The sequence below is a fragment of the Epinephelus moara genome, chromosome 19, assembly GCF_006386435.1.
Source record: "Epinephelus moara isolate mb chromosome 19, YSFRI_EMoa_1.0, whole genome shotgun sequence".
In the NCBI taxonomy this organism is placed as follows: domain Eukaryota; kingdom Metazoa; phylum Chordata; class Actinopteri; order Perciformes; family Serranidae; genus Epinephelus; species Epinephelus moara.
Genome location: NC_065524.1, coordinates 6,958,637 through 6,978,438, shown reverse-complemented (window position 1 = coordinate 6,978,438; position 19,802 = coordinate 6,958,637). Strand labels below are relative to the sequence as shown.

The following is a 19,802-nucleotide window of genomic DNA, read 5'->3' as shown; positions in this document are numbered from 1 at the left end:
GGGGACTAAATCTTTTAAGATTTAAATAGCACATTATTGTGCGATTATAATGAGCACCGCTTACATTGTGCTTTTAATAAATACTACTGCATTGTTCAAAAATTATTAATTGTGTCTCAAATGATTCTAGGGGGGGCAGCTTTACTGAAGGGGGAGTCATGTCCCCCCTGTCCCCCCCGGGATTTCCGCCCCTGAATGTATCTCTATATCGACTGTCCCGTCACATCTGATGTCAGATCAAAGGGGATTGGCACTGTTTGGCACGCGTAATGGAAACCCAACCTGATTTGATTAACACAGCTGCAAACAAATGAGTTCACATCCCTCTCAGCCAACCACAAACAGCCACAGCATCAGATAGGGAGTATATATTCCGCATCTGTCATCTTTGAAATTCAAAAGAAAAGAAACAGAGTGAGACTGCGAGAGAGAAAGAGAGAGTGCACGTGCACGAGAGAAACGCAACATTGATTTACGATTGTGATGACCTCCTCCCAGGCTACCTTTGCATCATCAGCCCGTGGAGGTCTGCTCGCAGTTACGTATATTCGGACACTGCGAGCTTGGACCTCCCGGACCAAAATATCAGTTTGCTCCTGGGAGAAGTTTGGCCGTCTGACACTGCGGCGCATTTAAGGGAGAGGAGAGGGGCTCATTTGATTGGTGTGATGTGTGTAAAACCCACTCCACGCCTTCTCTCCTCCCTCTTTCCGACTTGCGCAGGTAGGAGGGGCGGAGGTGGGAAAGAGGAGTAGCTGGGCCAGGCGCACGGTGTGCCAAACTTGCAAAATCCGCTTGGCCACACCCAGTTGGCGAAGCGCAGGTGCGCTGCGCCCCCGCCTCGCCCGGTCTGCGAAATTGGGAGCCCTAAATCGTCCCCTAAATGATGAGGAAGCCAATCTGACCTCCCTACAACCTGCTCGGAGGCGGTCTGGTGCACTTTGACCCAGCTCAGGAGGAGGTCCAACTTGGAAGCGATTCGGCACAACTTGGTGCATTTTAGCCAGTAATGGAAATGCAAATCACCTCAACATGGTTCGAGTTGGTGCAGCCAGAAGTGCCAATGTAAAAGCCATATCAGTCGCTAAGACAGTAATCAGGCTGTTGGTCATTATGCTGCTATCTAGTGTTTATCTTTCTGCCCAAACCCAAACAAGCACTTTACCACATTACTGCAACAAAGTGTTCTGTGACGCCAAGTTGGTCATATTGCTCATATCAAGTAAGAGGGTGGACCCTACATATTGTGAAGAAGCTGCAAGGACTGAACAACTTTTGTCAATAATATAATGGCATTTTAATGTCAACCAGTGACCTAATGTTTCATTATGGAAAACATGTATGGGTAACTCATTTGGGTGTCTAGTTGCCTCCTCTATGACTGATGAAAATAATGCTGCCTGTAATATTTTTCATGTTATGAAAAACATCTTACATCTTACTTGAATACATTTTAACAGTAACTCAACAAACTCTGACCTTTATACAGTTGACTGACAGGTTTGGCCTCAGCTCCATTGGGGGCACGGATGTAGTTAGGAAACATATTAGGAACAAGCCTGGAAAGAAACAAGATGCCATCTGTAAGATACAACTACATGTATTAAAGAAAATCCAAAACACCTGTTTTCACATAAACATTCTTCCAGAGAGGAAACCTACACAGGCTCAGTGCGATTGCCAACCAATAGAGAGGCCAGATCTGCTCTGACTGGATTCCCAGGTTCCAGGTCTATGGAGTGTTTATCAAATGTGTGTTCAACTGTCCCTCCTTTGCCTAGGTCCCTGTCAGAGACAGAAACATTCAGAGAGAAAGAGAGACGAATACAATCAGCCTTTAGAAATGAAAAACATTCAAAGATACATCACATATACCCACTAATATCACAGTAGTGTAACACAACTTTGTTCGTAGAACAGTAAAGGTTTTACCTCTGGAAGTTCCAGGCTAGACGTAGTGTTAGGTCAACAGGACTTCCAAGTAGCTCTTTGATGACTTCTTGTCTGCTGGGTGGACTGATCCTCCATACTGATCCTGAACTACCTTCAATCATCGCCGTCACAATATCCTCATAACTGTAGAGAGTGATGAACTGCATGGCTACCTAGATGCACATGCACACAAAAATATGCATGAAAAATAGGGGTAACAATTCAAGTAGGACACACAGACAGACACCTGTATACACACGCACCAACAGTCTCAGCAGAAACAGTCCTTGTCATTTTTCCCAAGGACGTTGTTTGAGTCTTTAACACACCGCTGACTGAACTGAGTTACTTAAATTAGACAAATTGGGTGTTCCACCATCCATTTAAGATATCAGTGACACTGAGAGGGTGAAATCAATGCTGAGACAGTACGGAAGGACAGACAATCTTTGGGCTGGGTATCATCAGCTGTGGTAAAAGAAACCATGGAAGTGGATAATTGGATCAAAGGAGGTGGTGTATATTAAATAAAGGAGGGGACCAAGCCACGATCCTTGCAGTACTCCAATGGAAAGACAGCGATGCCTGGACTGTTTTCCTTGCCATGCCACTTTCAACAATCAACAGGGCAATGACTGTGATTACTCAGAGGCATAGGGTACATAGGAGAACATTTTTAAGTGTACTGTACATGATTAAACTTTAATGTCTTTCTTTAGGTGTTGTATTTTCCAGAGCAATGACTTTGTGCCATATAAACTGATGGGAACAAAAGTGAGTCTTGGATTTAAAGCTGAAACATAACTTATGGCTATTAACATAATCCTGTAGTATCGAGTGCTTGTCCAGGAGTCTTTTGTGTTTGAGGTAATCACTACAAGTAAACTTTTAAATATACATTTTCAGATTGAAAAATACTTCCAGAACCTGCAGCTCCATGTTCTGCGCTATTCCATAAATGTAGGGGATTTTGACACATGTTGAATGATATCACAACTTTCACCTCCTTAGGGCTGTCTTACTAAATATATCAATTACTGCCTTACAGAATGACAGAACTGTTTAAATAAACTTGAGGATGGCACACCGAGTCTTAAAGAATTCTAAAGAACCAGTCTGATAATTGTTTGTATTTAGTAGACAGCAGGGAAAAACAGATACAGTAGTAGCAGTACATACAGATAGACATATACATGCAAGTGAAATTAGTACGTACTGCGTTGTCTCCAAAGTCTTTGGTAAGTTGGTCATATTCAGCCTCTGTGAAGGGTTGGATGGACTGCTGCTGCACACTCATGGTGAACAGGGACTAAACATACACAGAAAAAATACATCAGTGGATTATGCACATACTCTGTCACATTTGCACCTATTTTCCATTTGGCTGTACTGTATGTAAACTGTAGAGATCCAGTGCTACTGAAATGATCTCCATCTTGCATACTGGAATCTGGGATGTGTATGGTAACCTTACTTTTATGAGCCCTGGCAAAGAATTCTAATTCTAATTCTAATGATAATCCATGATCCTTTTGATTCTCAAACTTCCACCCTCTTGGCAAATGTACTTGCCAGTTGATCAGAATATGCACAGCTGCAAAACGTACCACAGAATTGAGTCTACAGCACAATTTAAAATGCCCATGTCTTTCAAATTCCAAGCCTCCAGTATGTAACACTGGCTTTCTGTAGTCTCAGTCCACAACTGGGATAACCCTGATTACCTGATTGAAGTGATTTCACTTTCAAAAATTATCAGCGTTTGCTTGTTTAAGCTATTCAATCATACCCAGAAAGTAATTTTGTTTAAATTTTGATATCTATGATTAATATTTAGTTTCCCAGATAAAAAGTAAAAAACAATATTCTGAAAGGGGGCTGGAAGCACAAGTATTCTTTCTCCCTTGCAGAGAAAATCTGAATCTTGGCCTTGCGGGCAGTGGTAGGTTGACCGGTAAAAGAGCAGCACACAGCACATCAAAATCAACTAGCATATATATCAGAATGGCAAGCATAGCATCTTTGGTTTATGTTGTTTGCTAGCTTGTTAGCTTGTAACAGGCAGTGACTGACACATTAGTGGCTGTGACACATACAATAATATCTGCAATGATGTAATATGAAATGTTAATTACCTCGTATCCTCCCAGCTTGACAGTCACTGTGACATCGATGGGGTGGTTGACCACACCCACCACTGATCTGACCAATGAAATGAACAGAAGGGGAAACCAGATGATGCAGATCAAGAAGAAGATGATGAGTCCACCCATTCCATATTTCACTATCTTCTTCTTCTTCTGTCCTTTAGGCTGTGGGTATTTCTGAGGGCAGAAAAGATTTTTTAAGAGATAATAAAAATTATTTAAGTTTGTTTTTTTCACTTGAAATGCTGAGTATTTTCTTTACATGTAGTGCAAACCACAATTTAGAGGAAATTGGCACTGGGTTTTTATTTGTCTGTGACCCTGTGAAGAAGTCGTAGAATTGCTTCTCTGCTCTTTGCAGGTGATGTGTTTCTGTTGGCTTCATCTGACTGTCTGGGGGATGTTTGAACTAAATTGCTCAATCTGCTGCCACCGCGACCCCGCCATGGATAACCAGCAGAAAATGCATGGATGGATGGTGGGAAAAAGACTCAAACAGTTCACCGGTACACTGAACCACCCACAATTGGTTTAAACATTTGTGTTTAATGGGGCTCCTTTGTAATAACAAGACTAAAGTTTTCAAACACCATTAGTTGCACCCTAGAGACTGGAATGTTTATTAGACCCTGCAGTATGAAAGCAGACAAAATGTACAAAATTTTGCTACCTATAGAGCCTCACAACAGGATGTCTTCACTAAACACAAGCTGTATATAGGACACTGATGGACTACAGTACGGTTCCGTCAGTTTATCTATTGTAGCTGATTCTGAGGAGTTACTGCTTTCCCCCTTTAATTAATGGTCTGCTGTCACATCATTGTACTCATACACTACATACCTTCTCAGTCTCTCGACTGCATTTAATGATGAAGATGTTGGCATAAATGTCCTCCACACACATCCAGTTTGACAAAGACAGAGTCGTGTCAGTCCAAACCCAGTCCATCACTGCTCGCAACTCCACCAGGAACGGCACAAGACGAAACCTACATTTAAACATAAGCACAGCATCCATATCATACTGTCAATACACTATATGCTGACTCTTGGCCCATTTAAAGCTGGGGTAGGCAGTTTTGTTTTGGTTTCACTGGGCAAAAATCCCATAATAACTTTGAGCATATTTTTATTCAAATGGTCTGAGAAAAAACTAGACATGTTCCGTTCCATTGGTTTTCAGGCTTTAGAAAATCTAGCCAGTGATGTAGAGAAAGTTGCTATTCCAGCATAGGCAACAACTGCCTAAACTGCAATGCAACCCAAAAATGGAAGATGGACTTTTCAAAAAGAGAGTCTGACAAAAAATGCAATGAATTGTGTCAATATCGGCAAAATGTTGTTAATAGTTTAGCCTTCTGCAAACCATGGCTACGGCTAATCCAGGTTTATATTTATGTACCTGTGCTAGAGTCTAGCTAGAGCCCTGAATCGTATGTCCTCCAACCCACTCCCTGCTGCTAAAGACCACCTCGCAAGGAGGAAAGCAGGCAGCAGCTGCCGCAGCAACCTGAATCCACCCATGCAGAGGGACTGGACCACTCTGACTGTCTATCGGATCAGCAAACTTTCTGTTGTTGCTGTTATGCAGGTTAACCCCAGGGGTGCCACTGACCACCAGTCTTTTATGATAGCTGTGGCATTTGGCAGAGGGAATGCACAGCTCTAAAATAAAAGAAGATTAAAAAATAAATTAATGTATGGTAAACACTGGGTTACTGTATGATACACATGTATATGCCTGTGCTCTCCTGGTGGGAGGGAGAGACAGAGGAGAACTGCAAGGGAAGGTTGGGTTTTCAAATTCTACATTTTTTTTCCTTTCCCAGAGGACTGCATAACCCGACTTTAACACTCTCAGTGTCCTTTAGTATTGATAAAGGTTCACCTAATCTCTGTCAGATAGATACACATAGCATTTCCACTGGACTGTTGAACTCATCCTTAAAAGAGAACTAAAACAATTATATATAAATAATATGCAGACACTTGTTTGACTTTTGGAACATCTGTTCCAAATGTTTATATTACTATAGTACGCAGAGAGGTGCAGTCTTGCTTTGTGTCCATACCCTTGGAAGAGAAACAGGTTGAGGTGGTTGTATTTCTTGGTGAGGAAGTTGCCGAGGATACGAGTGGGATATCCACAGCGGATCTGATAGGCTGACAGGCCGAAGTAAATACACTTGACAAAGTACCAGAGCTGGGCAACAAAGTTCTGATTGAACTTCCTAAACAAAGAAAAGGAGAAATGAGTCAGAATAAAGCTTGTTAAGAATGTTAAATCTAATCTGCAGAAGTATTCTGAAGACTAAACTCATATGGTATGGTGTGTGGTATAATCAGAATGATGCATTTTTACCAAGATAAACCAAAATGCAAGTCACTCTTTGTGATTTAGTCTATTGGTGATAACCAATGGATACCACGAATACTCCAATAATACAATAAATATATGATTTAGTTTGACTTCACCTCTCAGTGACAGCAGGCAGGATGAAGAACATCCAAAGGTGGATCCCAAACACAAGGATCACCTGGACAGAAGTGGGACAGGCATGGTGTGAGGAAAAAAAAACGTCAAATACTCAGAAAGTAAAAAAGCACGTTAGTAGAGATGTTGTTAAGTGAAGAGCAAGGCAACTCTAAATATGTCATCCTAACAAATATTACTGGCCTCTCCAAATGTCGCCTAGTTCTCACCTGTAACATCAGTTCCCCATCTGGGCACTCATAAGGGTACATGATGTTATAGATTAAACTTTTCAGGAAACACATTTGCAAAGAATGCTGAAACGCAGACATGAAATTCCACTCACTGATGTCTGATTTAATGTGTGATGGTAGATGAAGGAACAAACAAAACAAGTAGCAGAGAGCCATAGACCTAACTTCTTCAATGAGAAAATATGGAACAAGACAGACAGCTGAACGGCAATAATCTGAATACATGAACTGAACCTGGAAGATGAGTTTTCCCAAGACAGCTTTGCGCAGGTACAAGGCTCTGTCGATGATCATGGTGCTGAACTGGATGAGCAGCATCACCAGGAAGGCCTCAGGAACCTGGTCCTCTGACAGGGTGGAGGCTATATCAGCTGCGGCACTGTGTTTCTGAAGGAGAGAGACTGAAGTCATGGGACTGTCAAGAGAAATCTGTAATAAATATTGTCAATTAGCAATACCTGACACCGCATGCAAAATAAGACAAGCCTAGTAAACTTAAGCAAGTTGACTGAGTGGGCCTACTCAATTTATAATTTATAATAATTAATAGCATCTTAAGTTTTTGTAGATGCTCTAATTTCAGTTTGGTTTCAATTTTGAAACAAAAAAAAAACATTCTATCTTAATCACAAAATGTGATTTCGTCTCATTGTAGTTTCTGTTTTCATTGACGTACATCATTAATTATTGTTAAATAATTACAAACTGACATCTTGCATCAAACCTTCTATTCATCTCTCACCCCAAAAGCCCAAAAGCCAAAGACGATGATGATGAAGTCAATGACATCAGTCAGAAACATGAGCGCATAGACATCTGTGGCAGCCCGATACTCAGCATGAAGAATACCCCTGAAGAAGCCCTGCACCGGCTTGTAAACACTCTGAACACTGCAGAAGAAAACAAGATGGCATACATTAAACCACTGCATTAGTGCAAAAAGTGACGACATTTCAGTAAAACATTAAACTGTTTTCATTTTCTTCGAAGGATTGCAACAAAATTATTTGTATTACTCCAAACTATGTTGATTATTAAGTGATTAATAGGGGTGGGGAAAAAATGGATACAGCATTTTATCGCGATATTATGTGTGGCCTTAATGTATCAATACAGGGACACCTGTAGTATCTGTCTTTTATCATATACATTAATAATTTTTGCATATACACATTTTAATGCATATTATGGTACTAGAATAATAAAATCAATTGTTTTTTTGTTCCACTAGATGGTGCTGATGTTTTTTCCTGGTGAGGTCAGCAGAGGTCTCAGTCTGCAGCATTTGGCAGGAAGTTCATCAAAACAAAGATGGAGGCACCGGAGAAAGAAATCAGAAACACACCTTCAGTGTTTGAATCAAACGTCTTGACTTATTTTGGATCTTTCAAGACGGAAGGAAAGGAGGATTTGGATATGACACATGCGATTTGCAAGCCGTGTCCATCATCCAGAGATAGCGTTAGCCACTAATGGCCAAGCTAACACTAAACCCGCTCCCACTGCACACACTTGACAAAGCTACCATCCATCTCTGAGAGAGCAAAGAAAATAACACAGTCCATCACCTACTTCATGTGCAAAGATCTGTGTCCATAAAGCGTTGGTTAAAACAAAGGCTTTTGTTACATGCTAAAAACACTGGAACCCAGGTATGTGACTCCATCCCAATGTTTTTTTAACCAACACAGTTGTGTCCAAGCTCTACAGAGAAGTGAAGCATAAAGTTGAGGAATCTTTGAGTACAGCAGGAAGGGTGGCAATAACTTGTGACGCCTGGACTTCAAGGTCAGTGGATTCATATGTGACTCTAACGGTACATTATCTCACAGCGAACTGGCGACTGCTGTCTCACGTTCTCCAAACTAGAGCAGTACACGAAAGTCACACACAAGCAAACATTGCAGACCTCCTGCAAAATGGGGGATTGTGGTTGTAACAGACAACTCTTCTAACATAGGTGTTGCCATTCAATAAGCGGGATACCTGCATGTTAAGTGTTGCACACATGCACTTAATCTGGCCTCACAGAGGACGTTAAATCTGCCAACAGTACAGTTTGTCAGGTGTATGCAGCATTTCTGACAAGTTTTATGACGGTGTTGGTCAGTCTGTCTGCTTTGCATCACATTTTGCTGCAATAAAAATGGTTAAAGTCAGATGGACAGACTGAAAACTTTATCTGATGAAACTGATGTTGTCAAAGTTTTCCTTTGGGGAAATAATTTGTAGTTGGAAAAAAAGGTAATATATCGCAATGTATTTTATCGCAATATACAGTATATCGCAGAATCGCAATAATATCACTTTGTGACCTAAGTATCATGATAATATCGTATCGTAGGTCCGCTGGCGATTCCCACCCCTAGTTATTAACGTGAAATATTTTGATGAATGTTTTTAGAGGGGGGTGCCTACTCTACTCACCCAGAGATTAAGACATGTTTTATCTTCTGTCCCATAGCCAGCAATCTCTGACTGGCTGCCTCTGCCCTTCTGCCTTTCTGCTTCTTCTTCTTCATTGGCTCTTCACAGGGCTCTTCAGTCTCAGCCGTGGACTCCACTGAAACAGCTGCAACCAGAACCAAGAAGGGATTCAAACACAATTAGCACCACAGAGAAAGAAAAAGTTGCATAGTTTAAAATCTTTCCACGTTATGTCAATATCTTGTGGTCCAAATGACACATCAGCATAGAAGATCAAGATAAACAGAAAATACCAGTTGAATGGAGCCCAGAAACCGTAAAAGGTTCCTCAATTGAAAGCAGAATTTACTTGCAATCTTCCAAAATTAACATTGGTGTTTGGAACAGCAAATACAGTCAGTTGTGATGATTCCTGCAGCCAACAATCACAGCATGCATGTTGTCAAGAGTTAGCTCCAGGAATCTTGTCTGTGTCTCAACAACAGATTATTTTGTCCAAAGTGACTGACAATGAGCAAATTAAAACATGTGGGTACAACATAACAGAGGGGATACACATTCTTATCAATGCAGTGAACAACTACATCAGAGGTTGTGTTACACACAGACCCAGCACTGTACAGGACAGTGTAATATTAAATGTGAAAGCAGCAGCAGGAAATGCTCAGTTTGGATTAGCAGTACTGAACACTGCTTACACAGTCCCAACACAGCTTTAGGTGAGGTGGCTGCTGGATGAAAGAAAGAACGGGGACACAGAAGTGGAACACAACGATATGGAGACTCTTATTGACACAGGAGTTATCAAAGTACTGACATGAACATAAGACTTGGCACTGTCTTACTCTTGAGGCCAACGCAATACCAACACAGCCATTGTACCTGCCCTACCAGGTGAGCTACTGGGCACCCAGTTTTGGCTGAAACTTGTTTAAGATGGAACAGGGCAACAACGTTGCAGGCTGTGTTTGAATTTGCATCATTCAATAACTTTGGAAAACCACTGGTCACAGGGGCTGGTGAGTGAAAAAGTTAAAGTTAAGGCCTGCAGCTATTATTTATTCTGATGAGAGCTTTCACCGTAGAAGGTTTTGTCCCAGTTCATTAGCTGACACCTTGTGGAGACATGTCCTGACAAAGGTGCAGCCTGCAGGTTATTGTACTAAACCAGCACCTTCTTCCCAGCGATAGTGTAGCTTCACAGAGACCCAAATTAATGGTGCACTTAAGTGTTCTTCATCAGCTTGTTAAGTTGGAACTTTCAAAGACTCTTTGGTTATAGTAAACAGTTAGAGTCCTGGGTAGTGACAGAGAGGAACATGAATCTCTCCCAAAATGAGTATAAATGAACCATCAAAGGATCCAACAAGTATTTATCATGATGTTTACTGAGGCCTTATCTTAAGGATCTCTAAAGAGTGTCTTTTTTACCACACAGGATGACTGACAAGATTATGATGATAGACCTTAATCAATGCAGATATTTTTGACTTGTCATAGTAGATTAAAAAAGTGAGGACACTTTCTCACCAGTGTGTCAGTAAGTAGCTTTTGCATATTCAAAACCAGCTCCTTGAATGTAGTACACCTTAATGGAATGCCAGACAGTGTTAATGTTATGAGTCCACACATAATGAAACCACACACCTTTGCTGCGCTGTTGTTTGGGTTGTTTAGGTTTCTTGCGGAAGCGAATACTGCTGCTTTTCTTTGGGACTTCCTCGATCACCTGCTCAGGGTCTCCCTCCCTCTTCTCCTCCTCCTCTGGCCTGGTGGGAGTTTCCTGTCCATCATTTGACTCAGTGGGTGCTGCTTCAGCTGCAGCAGGTTGTGTGATGGCAGCAGAGCTGGTGCTCGGTTCAACATAGTCCACATCATCCTAAATTGCAATTACAATACAATTCATTAAAAAACAGCATCTATAAAAGTAGTCTAATACCTTCAAAAATAAATCTGCTGATATTATTATATGATATCGATGCTTTATGGCCAAGAACATGTTCTTTAAAACGGATTATTAACTGGGCAGTGATCAATAGCAACTAATGTCATGTTATCTGCACCAACCTTTGGAAGCTGGTCCAGTTCAGTCACTTCAAGGTTTTCCAAGGTAGATGCTGAGCTTACTCTGCCTTCCTCCTCCTCTTCTCGTCTTCTCTCCTTCCTCCTTCCATCTTCATCTCCTTCTCTAGCTTTTCCTTCATCCTTATCACTTTCTGATGAGGGGCTCTCTTCCTCCAGGGGACCCTCGTGGTCCCAAAGGCCATAACGCTGTGCACGAACACACACACAGAAATTCAAATGGAGGAGGCTGAAGTCATGCTGACATTAGTGGAATTATCCAAGAGCATTACTGAAGGGCGATTCCTTCAACATTCCACTCCTCTCCCAGTGTGGGGAGAGTCCATCCTGTTCTTTGTTAGATTTGAAAAAGTTTATTGGAGAAAGGTCTACCAATCCATTTCTCAGGTAAAAATGAAACGTATACTTTGAAAATATAAGAACATTTGTCACTTTTGTGAGGCATGTCCGTCTATGTTTTGCTACAGTAAGCATGTGGGCAGGGGCACATTAGAAATAATGGTCTGAGCACAAGTTATCCTATCATACTGAACTATAACACTCTGTGAAAAACAAAAAAGTCAGTTTGACAAACTCATAAAATTAATGCTAATTAGCTACAGTTGATAAAATATGAAACTTAAAAATGTAATGAGAGCCTGCTTTTCTTAATTCTGTCTGAAATCAAGTTATGGAATTTGATACTTGCTACCATTAGGCATGTCAGGATACCAGTAATTTAGTAGTTGATACCAGTGCCAGTAAAATTCCACCATTCTTGATACCCATGTTGATAATACAGGGAAAAAACAAAAACAAAACAATAATGTCATGTACTTAAACATACACTCTTTTATTCAAAAATAATAATGTGATTTAATGTAAATAGTTCTAATCCCTGATGATCCCCCGGAACACAAAGTACTAGTCTATGTGGGTTCATGGGAGTTTGTGGGTTACGAAACATAAATTAATATTAGGGCTGTCAAAATAACGCATTAATTAAAATTAATTAATCACACAAAACATCACGGCTAAAAAAAAATTAATGCATATTAATCACATTCTGTGGTGCCCTTTGACCCTGTGCGTCTTTGAAGGCCCCAGTGGCTTTGTCACATGATGGAGGCAGACGAGTCATTTAACAGACTAGAACACTTGTAGATGTAAATACTGTCTAGTCAGGGCCGGAAGAATTGCATCCCCAGTACCTACAGTATTTAAGGTAGTGTAGAAAAACGAGTACTATCATGTTTTCACAGTTTTGGCATCAACTTGGTACCAAAGTATCTGTTCTCATGACATCCCCAGCTACCATTATCCTTGTAAACGCCATACTGGAATTATTGATACTATTGATACTGACCATGAGCAGGGATCTGTGAAAGAACAGCACCAGCAGCTGAAGAAGATCATATCTGATGTAGTTGTCAGTCTTCTCCAGGCCCAGGATCCGAGGTGGGAAGAATGGTTTGTCTTCATTTAAAGTCATCTCATAAACACTGTTCCAAGGAAAGAACCCAAACTGGAAAAGGTATTTCACCAACACCATCACCTGGAGAGAGAGCAGCACAGCAGGTCACACAGTCAGACCAGAAAAAAAGCACAGAGAAGGCAACAGTACACATGCTGCTTCCCATCAGACCAGCCAGTGCTTCTCTTGAACTGATTGTAATTTAGTAACTGGATGGTGAGCGATCTTCAAGTAACTAATCACCTGAACACCTGAACAGGAGTGTTAGTCTGCCTCTCATTATGCCATGGCAAGATGCCTGTAAAGAATTACTAGATTATTTACAGTATAAGTTGTTAATATAATTATTTAGCTGCCAATTCATTCTATCTACTGCTTGCTGTCAAAAATGTAGTGTCTTACTACATGGTTACTACCTTTTTACAAAGAACATACAGGCAGAGGGCAGTCTCAGCCTGCTCTCTTTACCAGGTCATCATATACCAACATGTTTTAGGGTTCCTGCAGATGAATACACTGTCACACTTCTAGTGGGTCACAAGTGATGATTGAGAGGGATAACTTTTGCGTGAGCCTATTTTTTTTTTTCTTTGGAAAATTTGGCATAGTGTAGCTTTAAGTTTCTTAGTTGTGTCTGTGTGCCTCTCAGTGTTCATACCTCTGTGTAGACAATAGCAGTCATCCAAAACCTCTTCGTCGGTCTTGGAACAGACAACATAGCCCACAGGAACACCAGTATGGGGAGGACCAGTGATATCACGGAGGCACTGACCATGTTGTTTAACACTATGATAAAATAACAGACGAGCTCGGAGTTGGCTGCCAACAGGTTGTACATGGCAAACAGCAGCTTCAGAAGACGGCTCTGGTTGTTATAGAACTCTCTGCTCTGTTCCAGCTCCTCAATGAAGAACTGCCTGCAGAGAGAGGACGGAAAGTCACAACCATGAATTTGTATTTATTGATCATTGTGTTCATCACCAGTCTTTCAATAACTGATGAAGCCAACAATCAGAACAAAGAAGTAAATTGCAAGTTAAAATAAACTATTCTTGAACACATTCACGATACAAACATTGTGGTATTACTGCTGCTAGACACTGTGAAACTGAGGTGGACAAATTAAATCAGTAGCCACTGTCACTGATCATTATCAGCGTTCTTCAGTCACCAGTGTCCACAGTATGTACCTGTCTCCCAGCAGCTCACTGGCTGTTCTGGAGTGTCTGTGTTGTTGTTTGGATGGGACTGGTAGAAGCTCCATGCTGCTGGATGGGGGTTCTGGACTCAACAGGTTCCCAGTGCTGTTGAGCCTTGGCCTTGGGGTAGACCGGCCTGTCACACCTCTGCTGTCCACCTCCAGGCAGCTGAGAGTCAAACACACAAAAATATAAAAACGGAGAAACTGAAGATGTAAAGCCCCGCGAACTGACAACCTATGAAACAGGTGGACATACCAAACACACTATTATCTATTCTTAAATCCTTATTAGTAGTGCCGGTAAAACATGCACATTTTGTCCTGATGATATCACCAGAGAAAAAGGTACTGAGGTATCAAAAATATAGAGAACTTTATTTTTTCAACATGCTCACGAAAGTTCATGGCAGTTAACACATTCAGCACAACAGCGTCCACGTTTGAATAAGGAGAAGCTCTCATTACATCACCTAGAGAGGCACTGCCAGGGAGTGAAACAAAATGCTCTGAATGAAATCAAATCAAATTTTGTTTCACTCCCTGGCAGTGCCTTTCTAGGTGTGGTGCGTCTCAGTGGTTGGTAAATAAAAGAGTGACACACACTCTTTGCCACACTAACCTGAATTTGGTGGAGTCAGCATCAGTCTCATCCAAACAAGTCTCCAGTGTGGGATTCTCACTGTCCTCTGATATCTGATCGTCTGTGGAGTCTGCTGTTGGATGCTGTTACCAATCACAGCAAGACAGACACAAGTTAAAGTGTGTGTGTGTAAATGGAACTGCATTTGCATAGCGCCTTTCTAGTCATCCGACCACTCAAAGCGCTTTTTACACTACCAGTCACATTCACCCATTCACACACTGGTGGCCGAGGCTGCCATACAAGGTGCCACCTGCTACTCACACACTGATGGAACAGCCATCAGGAGCAATTTGGGGTTCAGTGTCTTGCTCAACAATACTTCGACATGCAGACTGGAGGAGCCGGGAAAAACCGCTGATCTTTCGATTGGTGGACGACCCGCTCTACCTCAGAGCCACAGCCGCCCCTGTGTGTGTGTATGTGTTTCTTAGTGTGTGTCTCTAAAATCTTAGTTGTGTTTACCTGCTGTATCTTGTGTATGATGAAGTAGCGTTCGTTGCACAGAACAGTAGATGTTTCTCTGTACTGTTTGGTCAGCAGGTTGAGCCATTGAGTCAGTCCATCCACCATGGCCAGAACAATGGCCCATAAGAAGCGCAGGATATCCAGGATCCTCTGAACCATCTCACCATGACCTGCAGCACACAGACAGAGAAAGACAGAGGCACAGGTGATATAGTAAAGGAAGCAAACTATGACTATATTCTCACATTTCTACTAATTCTGCTTTGTAAATCATGTTTTATGGTGACTGTGGTAAAATCGATGTGTTGTTGCATGTGTTTACTGTTATCTGTGTACTGTCTAAGGAAAAGGGCTATCCCAACCTTGTAAAGCTGAGAATCTGAACCAACTAACTTAATCTTAAGACTGACTGTACTGGCTTTATGATGCTTGATAGAATTATACTCTATTTAACTGTTTAGGCTCTTGTTAAGTGCCCCGTTTTCTGGACTTCCAACCAATATACTATACTATATACAAAGTATTTGTTAGGCTCAAGAGTTACTGTCATGATCACCATAACTAACTATGAACAGAACAGGAATGTAGAATTGAAACACAGCAGCATGTTGTGATGGTGAAAGGTGGAGGAAGCAAAGAGAATGTAAACCTACCAGACTCCTCTTCCTCCGGCTCCTCCACCTCCTCCTGAACGCCAGGGTCCTCAAACACATCATTGTCCCCACAACCTACACACACACACACACACACACCCACACACACACAGTATACATACTTAATGCTTTATGATTGATAAGTGGTATATATGCATTGAGATTAGATAAGACTCTTTGCAACTTTGTACAGAATTCAAGTACTAATGCATGGTTCAGACTACATAACGTTATTGTCCATTCCGACAGTCACTATGTCAGATTACATGATTGTGGAGTCATAAGATCTTGCTGCCAACAGACATGACAGACTACACGTTGGTCCAAGACCAATCATCTCTGGTCATCTTTCACGAAGTGCGTGATGTCATCAGATTATTCTTGTGCTATTTTTATTATTGTTACAATCATCTTAGTCACTATGACTGTTCATGTCATGTTCATACTACAAATGTTATTGTAGTAACATAAATAGTGCCACCAGATGTCAGGAGCTATATTTTAAGTACTCATGAAAACTATGCAAGTCACTGAATCCTCCACAACAAGTTCCTGCAAATGTTTCACAATAAAAGTCTCTTTAGAAAATTAAGTGGTTCTCTTAACCCAAAATTTTAAGGGGCTTTTAATTTCAAATAGATATGGGAAGTGTTGAGTGTGAAATGAGGGTGTGGTGCATTAACTCTGACAGGTCAAATGGGAGCGGATTAAAAGTAAAAATAGAAAAATACAGACGGAATAGGAAATAAAGGCTCATTTCTAATGGAATCTGTTTCAAGTGAAGCTGGTACCCTCTGCAGTTGCGGTAAGTAAAATCCCTGTCACTATATGTGAATTTTATTCTTATTCTTTGCTAGCTTGATGCTAATGGCAGTACTCCCCAGGTTGCTAAAGTGCCTCTTCTATTTCATGCCATCATTTTCCCCTTTTTACTCTGTGTGGTAACATCCCTAGAGGAAATATCAAAAAGGCTGGGGTGTTGTCATACTGTTGTCCATGGCAGCAGATCACTCTGTGTTCCTATTAGTCAAAGTGACAGCTGTTGACAGGAGAAGTTGTGGAAGACAAAAAGAAAATCAAACACGCTAGACTTCCTGTCAGGATGTCATGAGGCATTCCAGATGTGGTGTCGGTTGTCGTCTACTATAACACACTACATGGGATAAAACAATGGATTATTGCCTACAACAGTCACTGTAATTCATGATCCACCAATAACCGTGTTGGGCTATAATCGGGCTGATATCGTGTAGTCTGAACCCAGTATAGGACAGATAAATGCAGTTGCATTAGTTAAACTTGCTCACATCCTTCATCAAAACTTGAAGCTTCTCTGTCAACATTTCTTCTCCCTAGTCAGTCTCTCCTGAGGGGTCCCACAAGGTTCCATCCTCGGTCCAATTCCGTTTTCTATGTACATGCTCCCTACCACTGTTATGCTGATGACACACAGCTTTATCTCCCCCTGAAACCAAAAGACAAGACTTATCTAATTAGTCTTATAAACTACCTTGAGGACATAAAGTGCTGGATGGCACAAAACTTCCTGCAGCTGAATCAAAGCAAGTCTGCAGTTGTCCTTTTTTCCCCTGAGGACATCAAAGTTATTACCAACAATCTTTGCAACCCATCCACCAATGTGAAATTCCATGTCAAACACCTTGATGTGATGTTTGTGATGCTTCAGTCGTTAGGTTTGACAAGAAGGTCAAAACAGTAGTAAAAGCCATTTTTTCTAGCTACACACTGTCACCAAAATCAAACTGTTTCTCTCATTGAAAGATCTTGAGAATGTCATTTACATCTTTATATCATTCCATTTGGACTGTTGCAGCTCCCTGTGTACTAGGATTAATCAGTCCACCCTGTCCAGCCTGAACCTGGTCCAGAATGCCGCAGCCAGGCTCCTGACGAGTTCCCAGAAGAAGAACCATATTACACCTTGTCTGGCCTCCCTCCACTGGCTGCTAGTATGGTTTAGAATTAATTTGAAGGTTCTCCTGTTTGTGGGCTGGGCCTTCCTTTATGGCAGACCTCCTAATCCCCCCATTCTATCTCCAGTTTCCTCTGGTCAGCTGACTTGGGTATCAAAGCTGTCCCACAATCTAAACTTAAGGGAGGAAAAAAGGATGTAAGAATATCTGACCTATCACAGAAAAAGCCTCCTGTTGTGAATCCACTCTTTGTTCTCTTTCTTTCTCTTTCTTCTCAATCTTCTTCAGCTGTCTCTGATGTCTCTGCCGTTCTCTCAAAGCTGCTTTCACACTGGACACCCATGCCTGGTATGCCAGCTGAGGGGAAAAAAAAAAAAATCAACCACACATACAACATATAAAATTAGAGTTTCAACACAGCATAATAAACAAAGCAGTGTTGAATTTTTTAAACATTTGGAACATACTCATTTACATTATCAGTCAATAGTTTATAATCAGATATAGAGGACAGTCAACCCAATCACCAAAAAAATGTTGGCATTGTATGTTTCTGCAAACAACAGATTTGTTACATTTTCACATTATCAGGTAGCGAACCTACTGAAACTCTACGTTTAAACAACACTGTAGTTAACTTGTGGTTAGGTTTAGGCACAATATCCACATGGTTATGTTAGCAAAAGATCATGTTTTGCCTTAAAAATTTGAGGACACAATCCCCGCTGGAAAAGCAGTGATGTCTAAGTAAAAAACACCTGCTTTTTGTGCCACAGTCCCGACAGGAAATGTGGCATTGTCTCATTGTTGTGATAAAATACCCATGCCTCAAACAGTGGTCTACAGCATGGCAGGCGTCCCATGCTACTATCATGGCAGGAAATGTGCCGTTGTCTGGGTAAACAAAAAACAAACAAAAACAAAAAAAACACTTTTCGTGCCACTAACCCAACAGGAAATGCAGCGATGACTCAGTAGAAAACAGCTACAGGTCCCAAAAAACACCCATGTTTGGTTTTGTTGTTTGTTGATCTTGAACAGGTTCAGTTCAGACAGTTCACCGACCATTCCCTCCACTTCCTATACTACATCGCTTTAGAAATGTTGATGTGATGCCGATGAAAAGTACAAATGTAATGTATATGTGGTTTGCAGAAATGTACAATGTAAAATGTACAGTACTAATGTTGTCTTCTGGCAACTGGGCTGGGAGATGTAACTCCACCGGGCACAGCTTTACAACTGTCTACTACAGCATTATACCTGACTTTCTATGGTCATGCTGTAGCCCCATTTCTGTTTGTCCAACACATTCTCACTCCAAACTCGTCACATAGCCGTGTTTGGTCATGGACTTTCTACGTGGACATATGACAAGGTACCCTGGGTGTGTTGGTTGTTGAAGTCCTGGGACGCTGTGTCAACTTCAGTCTGTTAGATGCATTGTCTGTTTTAAAAAATACACCTATTTCAGAGGAAATGTACAGTTTGCATATAGTCTCTTTCAAAATAAAACCACTATGTCACTTCAACACCGTGAATTGACATTTTTTTCCTTCAGCAACAAACGCGCGTGGTTACGTCTGGCCAACGCACACACACAGTTGGGTTTAGGCAACAAAAGCAGGTAGTTGGATTTAGAAAAATAACCCACAGGGTTTGGCTTTACAATCATATGGGAAGCAAACACCGGCCTCCCAGCTGAAAGTTGGTGGTTGTTGGACCCATCCACCACCCTTCCCACCCACCTGCTTACACAATAACGGCGACCGGCTGCATATCACGCTGATGTGAAAGGACAGCTTTTTTCATTGGTGTCTGATGCCAGAAGTCACGAACCAACCACTGGTTTTCGACAATTTTGAAGTGAGACCGGGTTGGTTTGCCCACAAACTCTACAACATGGCTGGTGAGGCATGCATGATGACAAACATCAATATATAACTGACTCCCATAGATAAGGTACATGGATATATGAGATAGAAGTAAGTACAATTTGTGTCAGACCTGACAAGCAGTCTGTTTCTGCGGCTTCTGTTCTTCAGACTCCTCTTCATCCTCACTGTCTGATTCAAACAGGTAATACTCTCCTGAGTGGAGCACTGTGAGCAGAAGAAACACATTACAATGTCTTAT

The 19,802-nt window shown here is 41.4% G+C and overlaps 2 protein-coding genes across 3 annotated transcripts in view; one reads left to right on the top strand and one right to left on the bottom strand.

The window, feature by feature from the left end:
• The window catches only part of tk2 (thymidine kinase 2), a 163,037-nt gene that overhangs the window by 11,678 nt on the left and 131,557 nt on the right, over positions 1 to 19,802 (top strand). The window lies entirely within an intron of this gene.
• The window catches only part of piezo1 (piezo-type mechanosensitive ion channel component 1), a 122,218-nt gene that overhangs the window by 7,741 nt on the left and 94,675 nt on the right, over positions 1 to 19,802 (bottom strand). For both annotated transcript variants that reach the window (XM_050071116.1, XM_050071117.1), the window contains exons 31-51: positions 19,674 to 19,768; positions 17,879 to 18,023; positions 15,733 to 15,807; positions 15,077 to 15,249; positions 14,591 to 14,694; positions 13,961 to 14,137; positions 13,429 to 13,687; positions 12,663 to 12,851; positions 11,303 to 11,506; positions 10,883 to 11,114; positions 9,236 to 9,380; positions 7,551 to 7,698; positions 7,043 to 7,195; positions 6,557 to 6,618; positions 6,154 to 6,312; positions 4,923 to 5,070; positions 4,068 to 4,256; positions 3,149 to 3,241; positions 1,933 to 2,105; positions 1,663 to 1,785; positions 1,480 to 1,559 (exon numbers count right to left, since the gene is read on the bottom strand). In XM_050071116.1, coding sequence (XP_049927073.1) covers positions 1,480 to 1,559; positions 1,663 to 1,785; positions 1,933 to 2,105; positions 3,149 to 3,241; positions 4,068 to 4,256; positions 4,923 to 5,070; positions 6,154 to 6,312; positions 6,557 to 6,618; positions 7,043 to 7,195; positions 7,551 to 7,698; positions 9,236 to 9,380; positions 10,883 to 11,114; positions 11,303 to 11,506; positions 12,663 to 12,851; positions 13,429 to 13,687; positions 13,961 to 14,137; positions 14,591 to 14,694; positions 15,077 to 15,249; positions 15,733 to 15,807; positions 17,879 to 18,023; positions 19,674 to 19,768 — 3,126 coding nt within the window. The remainder of the gene's footprint in view (positions 1 to 1,479; positions 1,560 to 1,662; positions 1,786 to 1,932; positions 2,106 to 3,148; positions 3,242 to 4,067; positions 4,257 to 4,922; positions 5,071 to 6,153; positions 6,313 to 6,556; positions 6,619 to 7,042; positions 7,196 to 7,550; positions 7,699 to 9,235; positions 9,381 to 10,882; positions 11,115 to 11,302; positions 11,507 to 12,662; positions 12,852 to 13,428; positions 13,688 to 13,960; positions 14,138 to 14,590; positions 14,695 to 15,076; positions 15,250 to 15,732; positions 15,808 to 17,878; positions 18,024 to 19,673; positions 19,769 to 19,802) is intronic.